The sequence below is a fragment of the Ammodytes marinus genome, assembly GCF_949987685.1.
Source record: "Ammodytes marinus genome assembly, chromosome: 11".
NCBI classification, from domain to species: domain Eukaryota; kingdom Metazoa; phylum Chordata; class Actinopteri; order Uranoscopiformes; family Ammodytidae; genus Ammodytes; species Ammodytes marinus.
The window spans coordinates 20725014-20742646 of record NC_137215.1 but is presented as its reverse complement, the minus strand read 5'-3'; the positions used below and the strand labels follow the sequence as shown (position 1 = coordinate 20742646).

The 17633-nt window shown below is 40.3% G+C and overlaps 2 protein-coding genes across 3 annotated transcripts; one reads left to right on the top strand and one right to left on the bottom strand.

The window, feature by feature from the left end:
• Window positions 1-3005: 3005 nt before the first annotated feature.
• spast (spastin) lies at window positions 3006-6784 on the bottom strand. 2 transcript variants are annotated; one of them, XM_080037212.1, is made up of 16 exons: window positions 6465-6784; window positions 6294-6377; window positions 6133-6219; window positions 5838-6004; window positions 5624-5751; window positions 5411-5504; window positions 5254-5328; window positions 5073-5144; window positions 4884-4959; window positions 4686-4777; window positions 4487-4566; window positions 4359-4401; window positions 4146-4225; window positions 3987-4057; window positions 3859-3899; window positions 3006-3767 (listed from the first exon to the last, which is right to left on the bottom strand). In XM_080037212.1, the coding sequence occupies exons 1-16, from the start codon at window positions 6580-6582 to the stop codon at window positions 3642-3644; spliced, it is 1434 nt and encodes a 477-aa protein (XP_079893338.1). In that variant the 5' UTR covers window positions 6583-6784; the 3' UTR covers window positions 3006-3641. The 2 variants fall into 2 exon arrangements, with proteins under 2 accessions (XP_079893338.1, XP_079893339.1); XM_080037213.1 differs by having other exon boundaries at window positions 6133-6216.
• A 1216-nt stretch (window positions 6785-8000) lies between these two features.
• memo1 (mediator of cell motility 1) lies at window positions 8001-16176 on the top strand. Its single transcript, XM_080036232.1, has 9 exons — window positions 8001-8409; window positions 10126-10207; window positions 10309-10377; window positions 10486-10598; window positions 11488-11599; window positions 12571-12713; window positions 12849-12925; window positions 13574-13678; window positions 13856-16176. The coding sequence occupies exons 1-9, from the start codon at window positions 8349-8351 to the stop codon at window positions 13985-13987; spliced, it is 894 nt and encodes a 297-aa protein (XP_079892358.1). The 5' UTR covers window positions 8001-8348; the 3' UTR covers window positions 13988-16176.
• The last annotated feature ends 1457 nt before the right edge of the window (window positions 16177-17633 follow it).

Here is a 17633-nt window from a genome sequence, read left to right as displayed (position 1 = left end):
TTAAAATAATCCTCTCCCTTTTCTATACGTGCTACAATGTTTAAAGAAAAGAAATTCTGATTTTACACAAGTTGTTTCTTCTTCTTCATCTTGTAAAAGAATGATGGCATACAAAATTACACGGTGAAGCTGTAAGACTAGCTTTTACTAACCTTACCACAGGCTGCTAGAGTGACATTTCAACAGACATGCAGTCAGATTGTGGTCATTGAAAAATATGTCCACCACTACAAATCAGGCAGCAAAAACAAACATCTCCTAGAGGTTTCTAATGCGTCAAAAGTATATTTTCTTATTTAAGCTACATTTCAACTTGAACTGAGAGTGGATGGCAAAACTTCCACAGTTGTTATTTACAACTGTAATGTGCTATTTCAATGCTTATTTGTGACATAAAAGCCTATGCCATCATTTAGATTTTAGAATATAAAGCGTGATAAATTGTCAGCAAATGGCTGAAAAAAATGTAAGTGTAAACTTTGCAAAATAAGAGTATCAAGCCAAGTTTTCCTTAGTGCTACCAGCAAAGGCTATTCACATACAAACACATGAAGGCTATATATGCCAACACCCCATTTTTTCTACTCTCTCACACACACCATGAATAAACAGAGAGCAAGAAAAAATAAATTTGCTCATAAAAGACAGATGTTGCTATTGGATACAAGATTAGACTTGGCTTGTAGCCTCCCCTGAGAGAGAAAGATAACACTCCTGCGGTAAATGAAGGTATGTAGGCCTATTGGGTGTGCAGGCCAGTGAAACAGTAGCAACAGCCAGTGCTGGTACAGCCCTGAAGGCTTTCCACTGTGTAACCCCTGTACACATCTCTACTGAGGGTGATAGATGGCCAAAATTCCAAATTTTGGAAGGAAGTCCCTTTCCGTCAGCTTCTGATTTACAATCAGGCCTTTCTTAGCCACGCTCACCGCTACTCTCAAACATGGTGTCTTCTGGTCCTGTGGACCACTGTAAGGCAGGACAACTGACACATTATACCATGTTTATAGTTAACACCTCCACAAACTCAAAGAATAACCCCAGCAGCATTAGCACTTGTTATAACAAAACGTTCCCATCCACAAACTGTTTCAACAATGGACCACTTGAAGAAACCCTTAAAGACTGTTTGCTCAGTCAAAGAGAGGTCCTCACTGTGTTGACTATTATTCTTCTCTCTACAGGGTGGGCTATTTCGTTGGAGGTATCAAATGATCACCTATTCTGTTTTCCCTGGAGTGGATGTAGCCTAGTGGTCCAAGCATCAATGAGCCACTGTGGAGGTGCAGGCCTCCGACACGCAGCCAAAAAAGGGGAACGCTGTCAATCATCTCAGGGATTTGAACCAACTCAATAATGCTCTGTCTTCTGACAGCTTGGAAATCTAAAGCATATCGTGTGTATGATAATTGCTGTCTATACTGTAATTACACACACATTAAAAAGTAATTACTTGTAAGAATGTTGATATGAGGTGATTGGGCAAATCTATCACCTGTAGGCATTTTATTTGAAATTTTTCACACACTTTGCAGATGTGTGATCTGCAAAGTGTAAGTGTGACAATAACGTGAGTAAATGGTCTTTGGACTAGTTTGTCATACTGTGCAGGACGCTCTCAGCAGAAGAGTCAACACGGGGGAAAAAAGGTGATGACTAAACCCCAGCCCCTAACCCTCTCCAGTCCCGTCTGGCATCATGAAAGAAGCTCTTCAGTCCCGACAAGTTCAAAACACACTCCATCCGACATCTCTCCCCCGAGGAAAAGAGAGTAGTATACCTAGGTGTGGTTGCAGCTCTGGCAGCCAGAGTTTTGCAAGTTGAACTCTTAAAAAAAAAAAAAAATTATCGTGATAACATGGGCAGCGTGGAGAAAAACTCAACAACTCAGAGGGTATAACCTTGATTCATTCGCAGAGCCTGTAAACGTAAGGCTGGAGGGATGCAAGTTGCAGTTGCTGGGGCCACATTAACCACAGGCAACACCACCAGCTGACCATAGGAAGGGCCTTTGGGAGAGAGAGGTGGGATTTAAGTCAGAGTTTGGAGTGCACTGAAATAAAGACTGACCACATGCATTTACTCAGCTCGCATCAGCAATGCCCTGACAGCTGGTGGCCAGCTCCCAGCCTTGTTATTAGATGCTGGCTGGTTATGGTGGACTGCAGAGCTGCCTAATGTAACTTCACCCATCAACACTGCTGGGACCTAAGTGCAAATGCATGAGCACACAGAGCTTCCTCTATCTGACATGCCCCAAACTGCAAAAACGTTATCCAACATATCACTCAACCTGGCAGACCAACACAGCAGAACATGGAGTTTGTTTTTCAAATAATTGCCAACTCACTGCATTCCACACATTTGTGGTTGCAGGCAAAACTATCGGCTGATAGCCTTTAAGTTGGAAAGAGCATAAAAACTGAACAGCAGCACCATCTACCTCCTAACATGAAGCATTCAGGGTCCTAGATGTGAATTAGAAGAGAGAACTTTCCACATGTTGCACTTCTTATGGGAACATTTGACACCTTGACCACAATAAGAATAAGCATATCTCAGTTTGGTTGTTTTCGGGAATACCTCAAATCTGAAAAACCAATAATAATATCTCCTTATAATTTCTTGAAGAATAACAGTAAAGCCAGACATCAAGTGTTTAGCACTTGTAAGAGACTATTTAAAAGATGTTTTTAAGGTGTTAGTACCCTATATTCCATATAATAAACTTTGATTTCTCTTTTTGTATGCAATTCTTGGTCAATCTATTCATCTTCTTGTTTGCTTATTATTGCGGCTCTGGTACTGCTGTGAAACTGCCTTAATATGATATATTGTAAAATAGAGTTATGTGACTTGACTGCCATTGTATGGTTCGGGGAAAAGAAGGATACAAAAAAGGGACGTTGAATATTTATCTGTGTATAAAACTGCAGTTATTACTTGTTTTTTAAAGAAAATAAAAAAATAAAGCTGGAGAACCTTTAATGAATGTATGTATTTATAGATGAGGAAAGTGGGAAGCCATTACAGTTCTGCTTAAACACTTTTCAACTAAATGTCATAACTATTGCCAAAAGGAAGAGTTTGCCAACACAGCATTTCATTCAGTATATATACTCTCCCTATATACATTTATATGTATCTACAAATTATAAGTACAAATGGAGAAATATTCCAATAATACAATCGTGTTCAATTTGGCAAATCTTCTCCCAATTATCATCACTCTTGCCTGTATACGGCAGAGTACAGAGAGCACTTGGTGATCCAAACCATCAACATTCCAATACATCAGGTGAATAGTAGAAGTGCAAAATAACCGTTTTCAGAGGTTATTGTCAGGATTTGCAGAAATGTGCTGCCCTCTTGAGGCAGGAGGGAGATCACTTGTACATTTGCAGGACATTCTTAAAAATAAATAATGAAATTACAAGCATTAGGACAGTGTTTTAGGAGTGTATAAATACAGTAAAGAAACCCTTAATAGCAAAGCCTTCCAAGTAAACAGGAAATGCACCACTAATGTTTCCAAATTATATTTACATTATAGCTTTGCCAACCTTCAAAGGCTTTTGTTCAAGGTTCTTAAGTTCATTTTAGTTAATGACATCTTGTACCAGTAGAGAAAACAATTGAGTTCAAAAAGCTGTTGTGTCTCCATAATCTTTGTTCCATTTGGAATACATGTGAAGAGAGGCTGGGCTAACACTGGGCTTAATGCGCTTCAGGGAATCCTCAAAGTCTTTCTTCTTGATGTTACGCATCTGTGAATACAGACAAACGCTCTTATATAATGGTAGTTACAAAGGCATAAGGAAAATATGTGTTGTATTGTGAGTAAGTTAACAACATTACCTCACTAGCAGCCATACTTCGGACTTGGTCTGGTGCCAACTCTGTTTTTCACACAACAAAAGGATTTAGCTCATCATGGAGGCTAAAATATGCATGAATCATATGATAATGTGAGGAAGGCGTCTTACCTCTGATTGGCCCAAGTGCAGCGTCTTTGGCTAATGACGTGAGGTCACTTCCTGAATATCCTGCAGTCGCTCTGTCCAGTTACACAAAGAGGAGTTAATGCAAGAAAACACCAAAAACAATGCCGTGAAGGCTGCATGGCGTCTAAATAAGAGACTCACTTTGCAAGATAAGACAGCTCATTCTTGTTCAGTGGATTGCCTTGCTTTCCCAGAAGATTTTTCAGCAGCGTGAATCTCGTCTGTAGGGGCGAGAGTGGCGTCCTTTAACTCAGCAAACTTAATTTTTTTTGTTGTTGCACCTTTCACAATTTTCAAGCAAACAAAGACAATGATCATAGTAATGCATTGCAACAATGGTTCCACGGTAAATACCTCCTCATCCGGCAGTGTCACATAAACCCTTTTTGCAAAGCGCCTGAAAGATTAAACACAGAGAAACTGTAGTGAGCATGTACAAAAGTTAAAATATAATGATCATTTTGTGCTTTTGCATCCAGTACCTCAGCACTGCTTCGTCAAGCTCCTGAGGCCTGTTGGTCGCTCCCATTACCAGCACCCTGTCATCCCCTCCTGACTGCACCTGAAACCAAGAAGAAACGTTTCGAAAATGAACACAATGGCTCACTGAGAAAACAGGAGTATATTAATGCTAGTTTGTGATCAAATTTCAGAGGTGTCAGCTGCTGTTGTTACTCTTACCCCGTCGAACTCAAGGAGAAACTCGGTTTTTAACCGTCGAGAGGCATCGTGTTCTCCCTCCCTTCTTTCACAGAGCAAGCTGTCAACTTCATCTGAGTGTGAAATGAAAACAAATCGACAGGGCTTTATTTATGAGCTGACATTTTGGGTGGAATAAAAGATGCCTGTTTGGGACACATTTAGTGTAGAAATACAGACCGATAAAGATGACAGAGGGCTGCAATTCTCTGGCAACCGCGAATAGTGCTCGTACAAGCTTCTCGCCCTCTCCCACCTGTGATAAGAGATTATTTAAAAAAAAAGTAAGAAAAATAAAACTTCCATTGAATTTAGTGCAGTGTGATGACCAACACCAGAAAAAGAGAGCCCTTAAAGTGTTTCTCTTACGTATTTAGAGGTCAAAGTGGCAGCGCTGATGTTGAAGAATGTGGAATTAGACTCCGCTGCGACTGCTTTGGCCTTGTAAGAGGAAGTAAAGGCTGTGATTCATATGGATAATGCTGAGGCGAGACTTATCAACAGCTATATGCAAAAAAAAACTGTTTGATTTGAGTGACACTTGACTTACCAGCATGGTCTTTCCATTTCCAGGCGGGCCAAATAAAAGCAGGCCACGTGCTGGAGCTCTGAGGCCAGTAAAGAGCTAAATGGCAAAAATGTAATTAAAGAATTAAGTGAACATCAAAATACAGTAAAGAAGAGACAGAATGTTTGCAAGTGATCACCTCTGGTCTCAAAGAAGGGAGGATGACAATCTCTTGGAGTGCTTGCTTGGCCAGTTCCTGTCCCGCGATGTCTTCAAAGGACACAGACACTCCACTGCAACCGACACAGAAAAAATGCTTTAAACTCCAGAGTAGGTCATCCATTTGAATTTCTAGCTGCATTTGACTGACACCATAATGTACAGGTGATGTAACGGCATTGCTTCAGAATACCTGTCGACAATTTCATTCAGAATCAAGTTGGCCATTTTGCTGTCTACGTTCTTGAAGTTCTGCGTTTTTGCCGGCTGCTTCACTGCTGTGGGTTTCCCATTTTGAGCTCTACCCGCCCGTGGGGTCACCTTAGGAATTACAAGGCATTACAAACTCCATGAGATATCTTAAAATAACACTGGAAATCTAAATGTAATTTAAAAAAAAGCCTCACCTTTGGATCAGTGGGTCTAGATGGGGGTCTGCCAGCAGGAGAGGGCCTGATGTTGGTGGACACATTTCGTGCTACGGGCTGGCTTTTAGGCACAGGCTTTGCTTGTGGAAGAACCTGACCCGAGCTCCTCGGGGGGTCACTTTTCCTTTTAGACGCCAGCGTTGCCTCTGAAAAACAAGAACAGCGTTGAGCTTCAGCATCCCTGATCAGCTTGGATAACAATGTTGATTTGTTTAAAAAAAAGACAACTAGAGTCTAGACTTTAGGATGTCATACAAAGCATGATGCTGATTACCTAAAAGGGTGAGTCTATCTTTGGCCATGGTGAGATTTGCGACCATTTTATCTTGAAGTCTCTTCGCTCTGTCATATTGTTCTCCTGCTAACAAGATACAAAGTATAAGGCTAAAGCGTGCAAACACTGCATGAACATCTGGGTGTTGGCTTGCATGATACCTTGTCCCGTGATCTCCACTGTAATTCCCTTTTCAAGCTCAGCGATCCCTTTTTTGTACCACAGCACAGCCTGCTCTTTCTCACCTGTCATCACAAAGGGAGGATGGGGTGTTTACCAGATGCACAACAGAACATCAGACAGTAACTAAAGAAAAACAACCAAAAACACACCGGTGTCATCTTCGTCGATCCGTAATGCTTTCGACACATACTCAAACGCCTGCTTGTGGTAGTTTTTAATGACTTCCCCGCTGTCTTTGCCTTTACTCGCGTTCATTTTGGCCGACATGGCTCCCACGTTGCTGTCACCTCGGTTCTCGGTATTAACACGGAGTTAGCCACTTTTTGAAGAGGACGCGGTCAAACTTAGCTTTTAATTCGCATTTATAATGGGGTCAATCTGTAGTCGAAGTTTATTAAAACAACCTTATGCCATTCCAGTTACAGAAACTCTGTTGGCTTAACACAACAAAACATCCACACCGCTAGCTTCCGCTTTCCCGTGTAGTCCTCACCCCTCCCATTCCGTTAGACCATCACTTCCGGCTGAATTTATGAATAAAAGTATTTTTTTCTCTCTTTTCTTTTTCTTTTTATATTCTATATACTTTTAACTATATTTTGTCTTCACAAAAAGAAAATTTAGAAAAAGGAATAAAATAATATAGAAACATTTATTTATATTTTACAGCTTATTTATGCTTTTGTGTATGTCCCCTGGTTGCAATACGTTTTACAAACAATATTTTATGATGGATAAGATAAACACATGCAGTAAATGAATACTTTGTCAATATGTCACATTCTCATCTAATCAAATCGATGGGAAAGAAGTAAGGACTACAGAATAGCCTATCCATACAACTCTTATTAGGCTACATACAAAGTCTGCGTAATTATAGGCCTAATAATCCTGGATTTATATAAAATGAATCAAATTGTGAAAAAAGACAGTAAAATAAGCTAATAAGTAAGTATGGGAGATGAACAGTTACCATTTACAAGAGTAAGGTCATTACATAGGTCAAAAGTTTCTTCTTATCTGACCAGATGTAATAATTTTAATGTTAAATTGAGTGAATAAATACAAAGAATATTTAAATGTCATGTAGTTTTATTGTCATCATTAAACAAGTTATCTAAATGGATATACATAGCCTAATTGAAATAATTGAAATATATTCAGTATCTGTATTATCAGTAGGCCCAGTATGCCTAGGCCTATATAAGTGAAAAGTATCTCTGTGATTGTGTGGGGTACAGTCAGTGGTTAATGATTGAAATAATTTGCCATCTGACAGACTGCATTTTTATTTGCAGCATTCATCGAGATAAAACCATTGTCCATAATGTCTGTTTTTAAGTAAAGGAAAAACTGTTATAGTTTTCTCTGATTTAAATATGTGAATAGAGCACGTAGGCACGATTTATTTTAAGGTAAAACAAAACAAAACTTTTATTTTGTGAGAGGAGCAAGCAGATGGATTTTGGTCATAGATTTTCACCTGACGGGCTCTTTAAATGTCCATGGACGGGCAGCGCAATTTCATAATACTCATCCAACCGATGTCTAACGCCTCCTAGACTTTTCCACGAATCCCATTGCGCCGTTTAATCAAGCAACCAATTAGCATGTTCTGACGTCACAGCGACCACTTCTTCAGAGACGTCCCATACCTGGCTCAGTCAAATGAGTCAAACCAGTAATCCTCCGACTATCGGTTCCTGACTGTGACAGCCGACAGCTCTCCGTCTTGTCGTTGCTGTTTTGGCTGTTCAATCGTGGCACATTACAAAACATTTACTATTCTGTGCCTTTACTAATCTGCACGTTACTGACGTTAGCTGCTCCCCTTGGCTAACTTATTAACCGGTAACAACACCGTTAGCCTGTTAGCCAGCAGCTAGCCCAGCTGTCTCTGCAGTCCAACAGCCCTTTGTCTTTACAAGCAACTGAGCTGCCAAGCGTTATATCTTCGCTGGTTTTTAACATTTTCATTTTTCTTTCGCCTGACAAGAGCAAAGCAAACCAAGATAGGCAGCTTGGGAACCAAGATGTCGAACCGAGCGGTCTGCAGAGAAGCAAGTCACGCCGGGAGCTGGTACTCTGCCTCGGGTAACTGTCACCAGTAACAATCTGAATGCTAGCTGGCTGTTGTTTTTCTTATGTACTGACAATTGGGTTCATCGCATTTGATGGCAATTTATTTTGAACAGCCTTAATTAATAACATTATAAACAGTCAAATACATGGATTGCCACATAGTACGGTGGCAGCTAACGTGATGGTTGTCACGTTAATCCAGTTGATGTCAAATCGGCTAGCTAACAGTCTCTGTTATCCCGTTTGGTGCATGGTCGGTTTGAGCTTATTCAGCAGTTCCCCCTCGGGTGGTCGATGGAAATGCTTCAAAACAAACTGACATTTTCTTTGCCGAGCATTTTCCGAGAAGCTATGGAGCCAGCTTTTAGTGGCTATCTTGACTAATGTTGTGGAACTTCCTGGAGGTATGTGTAGATGAGACATTCGCCTAAACAGCTACTGCTAGTGTTATTTTGGTCTTTCGGGTCTCTCATCCTGTGTCGGCGAAGTGCAGACAAACTGTCTGCCTGCCATGAGACAAAGGACTTGGATAGGGCAGGGAAGAAAACTGAAGCTTCATGTTATGTTGCTCCCCTTCCCCCATTTCTCTAGCGAGCTGCTTGTTTTTGTTTTTTTAATGCTTTCCCGTTTAACCCTTTATAAATTGACCGTAGGACATTGTCAGTAATAACCCTTTTCGACAAAGCCTACACAGTTGTCAAACACTACATAAACACTACCCATTATCTCTATTGTACATATGTCCTGCTGAAACTACATAAACTAACGTTAATCTGCCCTGAACCCGATGTCCTTGCTTGTTTTTGCTAAACGAATTTTACCCGTTGTTTCTTTTCTCCTGCAGACTTAATTCTACAAGTCAGTCAGTTTAGCTATATGTATGATTGGTGTTGACCATAGTGTTGGTGTCAGCACACGTTAAGGCTAACGCTGTCAGATTAAAACAACAAATAAAAAACAGTAAGCTTGTACAGCAATACAAGTTTGAGTTTAGCACGTTTTTAAATTTGAGCATATATTGTTTAACCTGGAATAGGAAACCTATGGTTGGATCTGGATTGACAGGGAAAGGTTGAGTGTTACCTAAGGGGTCCAGCAAGAACTCTATTGGCTGTCATTAGAGGTGGTCTATTATCTGTAAAGGAACCATGTGGATATGTCAAAGATTATTCCAGTTTATCTCCATTTCTCACACAAAACAAGGTAGCCTATCTTATTAAAGGAATACTTCACCCATACGGAACCGGCGTTCTATCATTATAAAATCGCTATTATAATATAATGAATGAGGTTTTTCTTCCCTCAGTCTTTCCTCAGTCTTCCCTTGGCCCAGCTGTCCTGTTAATCCTAACCCTACATTTTACCAATTGTGATGGTAAAATGTAGGGTTAGACAGTGAGACAAAAAAACACCCTTTCTGCCTTTTCTCAGGCTAGGATGAACCGATTTCTAAAATGTTTGCACATTTATACTACATAGGATCTCAGAGTTCAATACACCTTCATATTTCAACTGGTGAAGTAGGTCTTTAACAAGGCTGAATTAACCAATGTGTTGCCACATCAGGATTTCATCTCTTTGGGCTTACCACAGTGACATGTTGCTATCAAAAGTATAATTGTGTGTTTGTAGCTTTCCTGTGTCTGATAAAGTAGGGGTCATGGGCTGCCCTATGATCCAGTCATACAGATCCAGAAAACATTTTTCTTTAACTCTGCCTTCTTTTAGGATCCCAGCTGAATGCTCAGCTTGAAGGATGGCTGTCCAAAGCAGAGTCCACGATCAGCCCTGCCAGAGCCATCATAGCGCCGTAAGCCCACGTTGATAAAGTAGAAGAAAGATCCAATCTGAACCCTTCAAAGTGTATCGTTGATGCCTCCTCACCCTAATTTGACATGTTTTTGTTTGCAGGCACGCTGGCTATACCTACTGTGGTGCTTGTGCAGCACATGCCTACAAGCAGGTGGATCCCTCTGTTACGTGAGTCCTTTGTTTCTTTCATTCTCTGTTCCTTATTCAAGAAAATAAATAGTGCATGTTGGACTGCTTCTTATCTTGAGAGTGAGATAAAGTCCTGTTGCCCTTCAGTCGTAGGGTGTTCATCCTGGGACCCTCTCACCATGTGCCCCTCTCCCGCTGTGCCCTGTCAACTGCAGACACCTATAAAACACCACTCTATGACCTGAGAATCGACCAGAAGGGTATTCACTGTTTTCACTCATGCCATTGTGATTTCAAATAGTTTTTTGTCTGTGTGTGTGTTTTGTCACCCAATCTCTTTTCTAGTCAACACATGCTATCTGGCTAATTATTTAGGTTTTTAAGTGGTCATGTGAGGGAGTAACATAACAGTTTAGATTGCTGTGAAGGTTTGTTAAAGGTGGAGTAATCAATTCTGGAGAAAGTTTGTTGTCAAAATCAGTGAATACCTCCTCACGATCGGCTACCCGTACGGACTGTGTGTGCTGAAAAACTATCCAGTATTTATACACAGCTGAGGCTCTGTAAACAGGCATGTTGCTAGTTACGGTTGGCCCCTCCGTTTACATGTTTACTTGAGTTAACACAGCCTAGGCTGTGTATTAACACCATTATGTTTTTCATCGCGCACAGTGCAGACAGATAGCGGATTGTGAGGACATATTCACTGATTTTTGACAACAAGCATTCTTCAGAATTGCTGACTCCACCTTAAGTGTGGAACAGAGAGCGTGTTTAAATGTCAAAAGCTAAATGATACCACCTCTTTTCCCCCTGTCATTCTGCATCAATGCACTTAAAGAAAAACGTCAAAAAAAGCAAGCATGTTACCCAGTCTCTTAGTTTTGACAGTTAACAGTGTAGCCCGAACACAACATGCAAATCTCAAACAGTTGTGGGGGTTTATACACTTCTAATCATCCTCCAGAGCCCAGGCAGTTCCCTGACTCTTAAGATAAAGGCTTTCTCAATAATGAGGTTTTGCTCAGCTAGACGCTCACCACGATTCACAATTTAAATGAGTATGCTGCTCCAACAATAGTTTAATCAGTAGACATGGTTATGGTGAAATGCTTAAATTTAATGTGAAACTCCCTTCTCTTTGTACAGTTTATGCTGACCTCTGGAAAACTGGGTTGTTCGAGCGGATGAGTATGCAGACAGATGAAGATGAGCACAGTATTGAAATGCACTTGCCTTACACTGCTAAAGCCATGGAGAGGTAATGTACACCGGATTGTCATTCGTAGACCTTATAGATTACACACTTACAGAGGGAATAGTATCACACATTTGTCTTAAAGGCGCATTTTGTTCTAAACAAACAAACATAACTGCATTCCGTGTTACTCCCAGAAACACATTGTGTGTATCCTTGAGCTGTGACAAAGACATTGAATGCATTTCCTTCCGAATAAAACATTGTCAAAGTATTTTCAATCGGGCATTGTTTATAGTGGTCTTGTACTTCCCTGTCCTTGCCGGCAAGTTGAAGCATATTTTGTCCTTTTTCCGCCACCTAGAAAAGAGTGACACTATTGGCAGGAATGTGTATCGTGTCACCGCGTTCATGTGCATTCTCAAACACATGCACCAGATAAACAAAACAGAGACCCATCGAAAAACAGCTTTATAGCTACTAAAGATTGAAAACTCCACAATAACTAACTATTAATAACAAGACAAGGCAATACAAAGGCTATTTTAGTTCTGTTTTTATTTCTTTCCATTGCCTTTTTATTCATACTGTAAACCAGAATCACTTTATGCATAATTGATACAGCCTTCTGTTTGGTTGGCAGGAGTTCAAGGCAATTTCGTGGTTCAGAAAAGCAGGTTGCATGTGTGTGCACATCAGCTCAACGTGTATCATCCCTTAACTAAAGCCTGTGATTTTTACCGACACCTAAGGTTACTGACATTTTAGTGGAGTAGGTGTTGCATAAGACATACAGGTGCAACTCACCAGTGTCAGCTTGTCCTGCAGTAGGTCAGAGGTTTCCCAATAGTTTTCACTTACAGTACAGTATGCTGTATGAAAAATGTAGCTGTGTCGATGTAGAGTTAATTTTCCACCCATGCCTATTGGACAGAATTTTGACAGTGAGATAGATATTGCATTATTATATTGAATGTAATTGTAATTATTAATAATCTTAATCAAGTTTTTCATTCATTGATGTGATGTTCCAGCCACAAAGACGAGTTTAGCATCGTCCCTGTGCTAGTGGGTGCCCTGAGTGAGTCCAAGGAACAGGAGTACGGGAAGCTGCTCAGCAAGTACCTGGCTGACCCATCCAACCTTTTCATTATCTCCTCCGACTTCTGCCACTGGGGTAGGTACCGACAAATAAAAGCACTGAAGTTACTCTGCGCAAAAAGTATAGTTTGGGATCTGAGGTAAATGTCATAACTGTGACATGACTATATCCAGCATTGTACTGACAACTTCCCCTTCTCTTTTTTTCAAGGTCAACGGTTCCGCTACACATACTACGATGAATCTCAAGGGGAGATCTACAGGTCTATTGAGCATCTTGATAAAATGGTAACCAAAGACATAAACGTGATTCAAATGTGATATAAGTGAGTGCAAAGATACGTAAAGAAAAATCTATATATCATAATGAGCAGACACACGTACAGCTGCTATGGTAGTGAAGTACATATTAAGTACAATAATGGCACAATGAGTCAGATCCGTCCTAATTAAATGAATGACAAGACATTTGGAATAGCTCATGTGCTTTTGATGTGACTTTTTCTTTCTTTCTCTTAAATGTACCGGCTAAAAATAGGCAGCGTGTCAGGAAGTTAAAATACAGGACAACGAGGATGTAGATATAGATTTTTCCGTTGGGTTCTCGAGACCTTAAAGTTTGTTTTCTTATAGTTTTTTTTTCTCAAGCGTCTTTTATAACTTTGATCACAAAGTCTTCAAGGTTAATCACTTAATTTTAAATTAAACAAAACATAATTTTATTAATAAACATTACATAACAAAAAAAAACAAATTGGACCATAGGAAGAAGATGTCCTTGTAAGTATATATTCTGGCAAGGCAAAGCAGGTCAAATTTGTTAAATAGTGTTAGAACATAGTTTGCTGTCATTTTTCAAAGGTATTTCTCTATAAAGATCAGAAGTCCCTGCTTTTTTGCACAGTTTGACAACATGTTTTCTCTGTGCTTGTGAAGGGGATGGGCATTATAGAACAGCTGGATCCCATGTCTTTCACCAACTACTTGAAGAAGTACCGCAACACCATCTGTGGCCGTCACCCGATTGGAGTGCTGCTAAATGTAAGTACCACAGAAGAAGTGCCACACCAGACAAATCAGTGTTTAACATAATGTGGACATGCTCATGGGGGTTCAGTCGACTGTGTCTAAGCTTATTTTGCTGACTTTCTCAATATTCTGTTGAAGAACAGTAGAAAAGTGACTGACTGGATGTTTGTCGATGTTACGGTTTTGCAGGCCATTGCCGAGCTGAGGAAGTCGGGTCAAGAAATGAACTTCTCTTTCCTGAACTACGCGCAGTCAAGCGAATGCAGGAACTGGCAGGACAGCTCCGTGAGCTACGCTGCCGGAGCCCTCATCGTTCATTGAGGTCGACTCTTCGCAGGGGCCCCACTGCAACGTTACCGCCGCCCTGCCCTTACTATCTATCGCCATAACCTCGTCTTTCGCCAGACACCCTCTCTCTCAACCCCCACCCCCCCCAGTTACACCCCACTATTTGTAGGAAGGACCTAGACACTCAAAGCCAATCCAGTCTTCTCTTTCTCTCTCTCCCTCTGCCTTTCTTAACCCTTCTCTCAGTTCTAAGTGTGTCTCGGAGCTTTCGATTTGATTTGAAGTGCAGTTTTGAGATTATGTAGGAGCAAATGGTTACACAAAATGGGGATACATTATTTTGGATCAGACATAGTGTTGGGAGGGAGGGGGAAATCCTATTTAGAGTTTTTGCAAGGACTGTAGCTGTCCTTACCTTTTCCCTGACAAGCCCGTGGATTTGACTTGTAATGATGCAATGTTTACACATGGACTCTTGGCGACCTGCGCTCATGTAATTTGCCTCAGAAAAAGGAATGAAAATAAAACTGCATATGTTAATGGGGAATATTGAAACGTTGCCAGATGAAACTGAAACGAGTGCTTTGATTGACCGCTTCTAGCTACGTGCGACTTAAACTTCGCAAACGGTGTCATAGGTAATTTACTACCATTGCTCAACATATGTTGTAGTTTCTAACAAAGGGCTGCACCCAACAGAGTTCACTGACCCCCTATTGTACAAAACCAAAAAAAAATCTATTACTCGCAGTTTATTAAATATTATGTTATTCTTATATTATTCCTTTTTATTTAGTAGTTTTATTAGATGTGACGGTATTTACTCATGTAGTGTGTAGATTTGAGCAAAAGCAGTGTTGTCAGTTCAGCTCTAAAGCCATCAATATGGTCGGCCCAGTACATTGGTGTGTGCACCCAGATTCCAATCATATGCTGGTAGCATCATCACAGAAATGTATCCAGAGTTGGATATTGTGTAAACTGCTCCCAACACTGACACCGTTTGATCTTTGTTTACACTGCCACCTTGAATCTCTGTTTTGTTGAATTTTCAGAATCAAGAGATTTTTCTTTTTTTTTCTTTTCACGTTGAGTTCTGTAAGAGGAGCAACGCTTTTTGTTTTGTTTTGGCCCGAACAATATGGTGAAGTGGAAGGAAATTGTAGATTTCAAAAGATATTAGGCAGATTTAGGTTTTCAATAAAACTTAAAGGTTTGAGTTCACATTTTGTTGCTTCTCTGTTTATGAGGCAGTAGGAATGTCAATTAGGAAAGGATGGTATAAATGAGTACTTTTAATTGACGTGATGGATGTTGCTTCCTGCTGTACTGTGGATTTATTGGAACTGAAACACACACCTTATATGATGTAATGTCAAGCATAGGGATCGCCATATTGATGAAAGCAAATAACATTTTTCTTTTTTCCAAGTAATATGCTATGTAGTCCTGCTGCCTGAAATATTCCTATTGTTTCATAACTAACAAACTGCATACAAAAGCTGATAGCAGAAGACTTATGATTCATTGTGGAGGTAAAGGATTTCAGTGAACATACAACGCAGGCAGCCCACAATGACTTCTCTGCTGTCCACTGAGATTTTAACATTGTTCACTGATGTTTGCGGCTTAAGTCAAGTATTCCCATTAAAATCATGCAGTCCAACCGGCACCATAAGAGGCAGCGCACTTGCCTAAGTTCAAAGCGCGAGGTTGAACCGAGTGGGCATAGACTGCCATTTATTTAAGGGAAACTAGAAGAAAGCATGACACACTGTGCTATTGTGCCTTTTATCACTCTTGCACATAAACATATAAGGCATATTCTCACTTTTAGTCTTATGTTAGGATGTGTACTTTCCAATTTTGTTGCCCCCCCCTCCTCTGCTGGTCTAAAATGGCACCAACTGTTATCTCCTTTTTCCAGCAGGGAGTGGTGTTGTCTTCTCCACCTCACCTCATTCCTGTAGAGACAAAAGCTGAACCTAAACACTGTTTTGTTTTCTGTTTATGGAATCTCTGTTTGTCTTTTAGAAATGTTTTTTTTGTGTATTCTATATTTTTTTTCTTCCTTGTTTAGAGAATGGGAACTTAACACGTCACAAACCTAAAAATATACTACTTAACTACTCCCCAAAATGGAGTTTTTTTTTAAATCTCAGGTTCCACTGACGACACATCCCAAAAGGCTCTTCAGACAAGGTCGTGGATTCATGTTACAAAACAATAAGTAAAATATACTGAAAAGCTTGTCTGCCCTGGTGTGTTTTTCTTCCAAGTTTGTACAGTCACACAGAGAACTACTGACATGGTCTATGCCTTTTCATATTTTAATCACTGGCTTTAATATAAACATTCTTTATTCGTCTTTCTAAGATCAGCAGGAGATGAAGGGTGGAATGTTACCTTGGTTGCAAACTGTCAAACATATATGGTACGTTCACAGTGCAGTGCTCCCTGTTAGTAATATAGATATCAGCTAGTGAGACATTTAGAAGTGTCACCAGCAGAGGGCACCAGATGGTTGGAGGAAAATAGCAAAAAATAACACACAATCCTTTCGTTTTGGTTAAATAGAAACTGTCCAGATAATGTTATAGGTACAGTCAGGGGCGTTGCACCAAATTCTGGGCCCCTATACAGGAAGTCCTGATGGGCCCTCTGAGAGGCGGTCTCTATGTTTGTCTATAGTCCAAAACGTATGAGTGACTGGTCCCTCTCTGAGCCAGATAACAACACAATGTTTCTATTGATGAATGACCAAATCATTACGCGTACTTGAACACAACCCCTGGTCTAATGACTCTTAATAAACATGCACACACACAGTGTTTCTCACAGGAATTTGGGAGACTGTGTCGTGGACCCTGGACCTTCTAGGGGGGTCCGGGGGAATGCTCCCCCGGAAGATTTTTTTTTAAATGTTTAAGTAAAATTCATCAATCTGGTGCACTTTGAGAAGAAAACTAAGGCTAAATCAACTGTTCCTATGTAAGCTATTTAGTACTATTTTCTGGAATAATTTATAGACACAGAATGACCAAAAAGAAGAAATGTACATGTTTAAAAAATCCAGTCAGCTTTGGGAATTTTCCCTTCGTTTGTATTTATTAATGGCCCAATATAGGCCCCTGATCTTCGTAGCCCCGAACAATGTTATTTAAAAAATAGCAAAAATGTACTGACGAATGAAAGGCCCCTGATATATATTTTTTTTTCCTAAATAAAATTTTTCGGGGCCTAAATTGAGCCAGTAAAAAAAATTAAATAAAAAAAATACGTTTTTATATTTTTTGGGTGCAGCCCCCCTCTGCCTTGGGCCCCCCAAGCCTGTTCGCAGTCCTACGGCCCTGAACGGAACTGACCATCGTCAGATGCTCATAATTACCGAGTAGAAGTTGAATGCGTCATAATACAATACAATGCAGCCTCTGAATGGGCGCATAGGCTACTGGAGCACTGTCAGACAGTAATATGTGTAAAACACATAGTCACTGTAGTAGTAACGTTCAGTTATTATAACTACAGTAGGAACCGTTGCTCTACAATGAACTGGCGACTTTTTTTTTTTTTTTCTTAAATGAACTGGCGACTTGATCAGAGTGTAGCGCGGCCAGATGACAGCTAACGTAGGCTCCAGCCTGCGCCCCGTCAAAGGTAATGTTATGAATAAACAAGT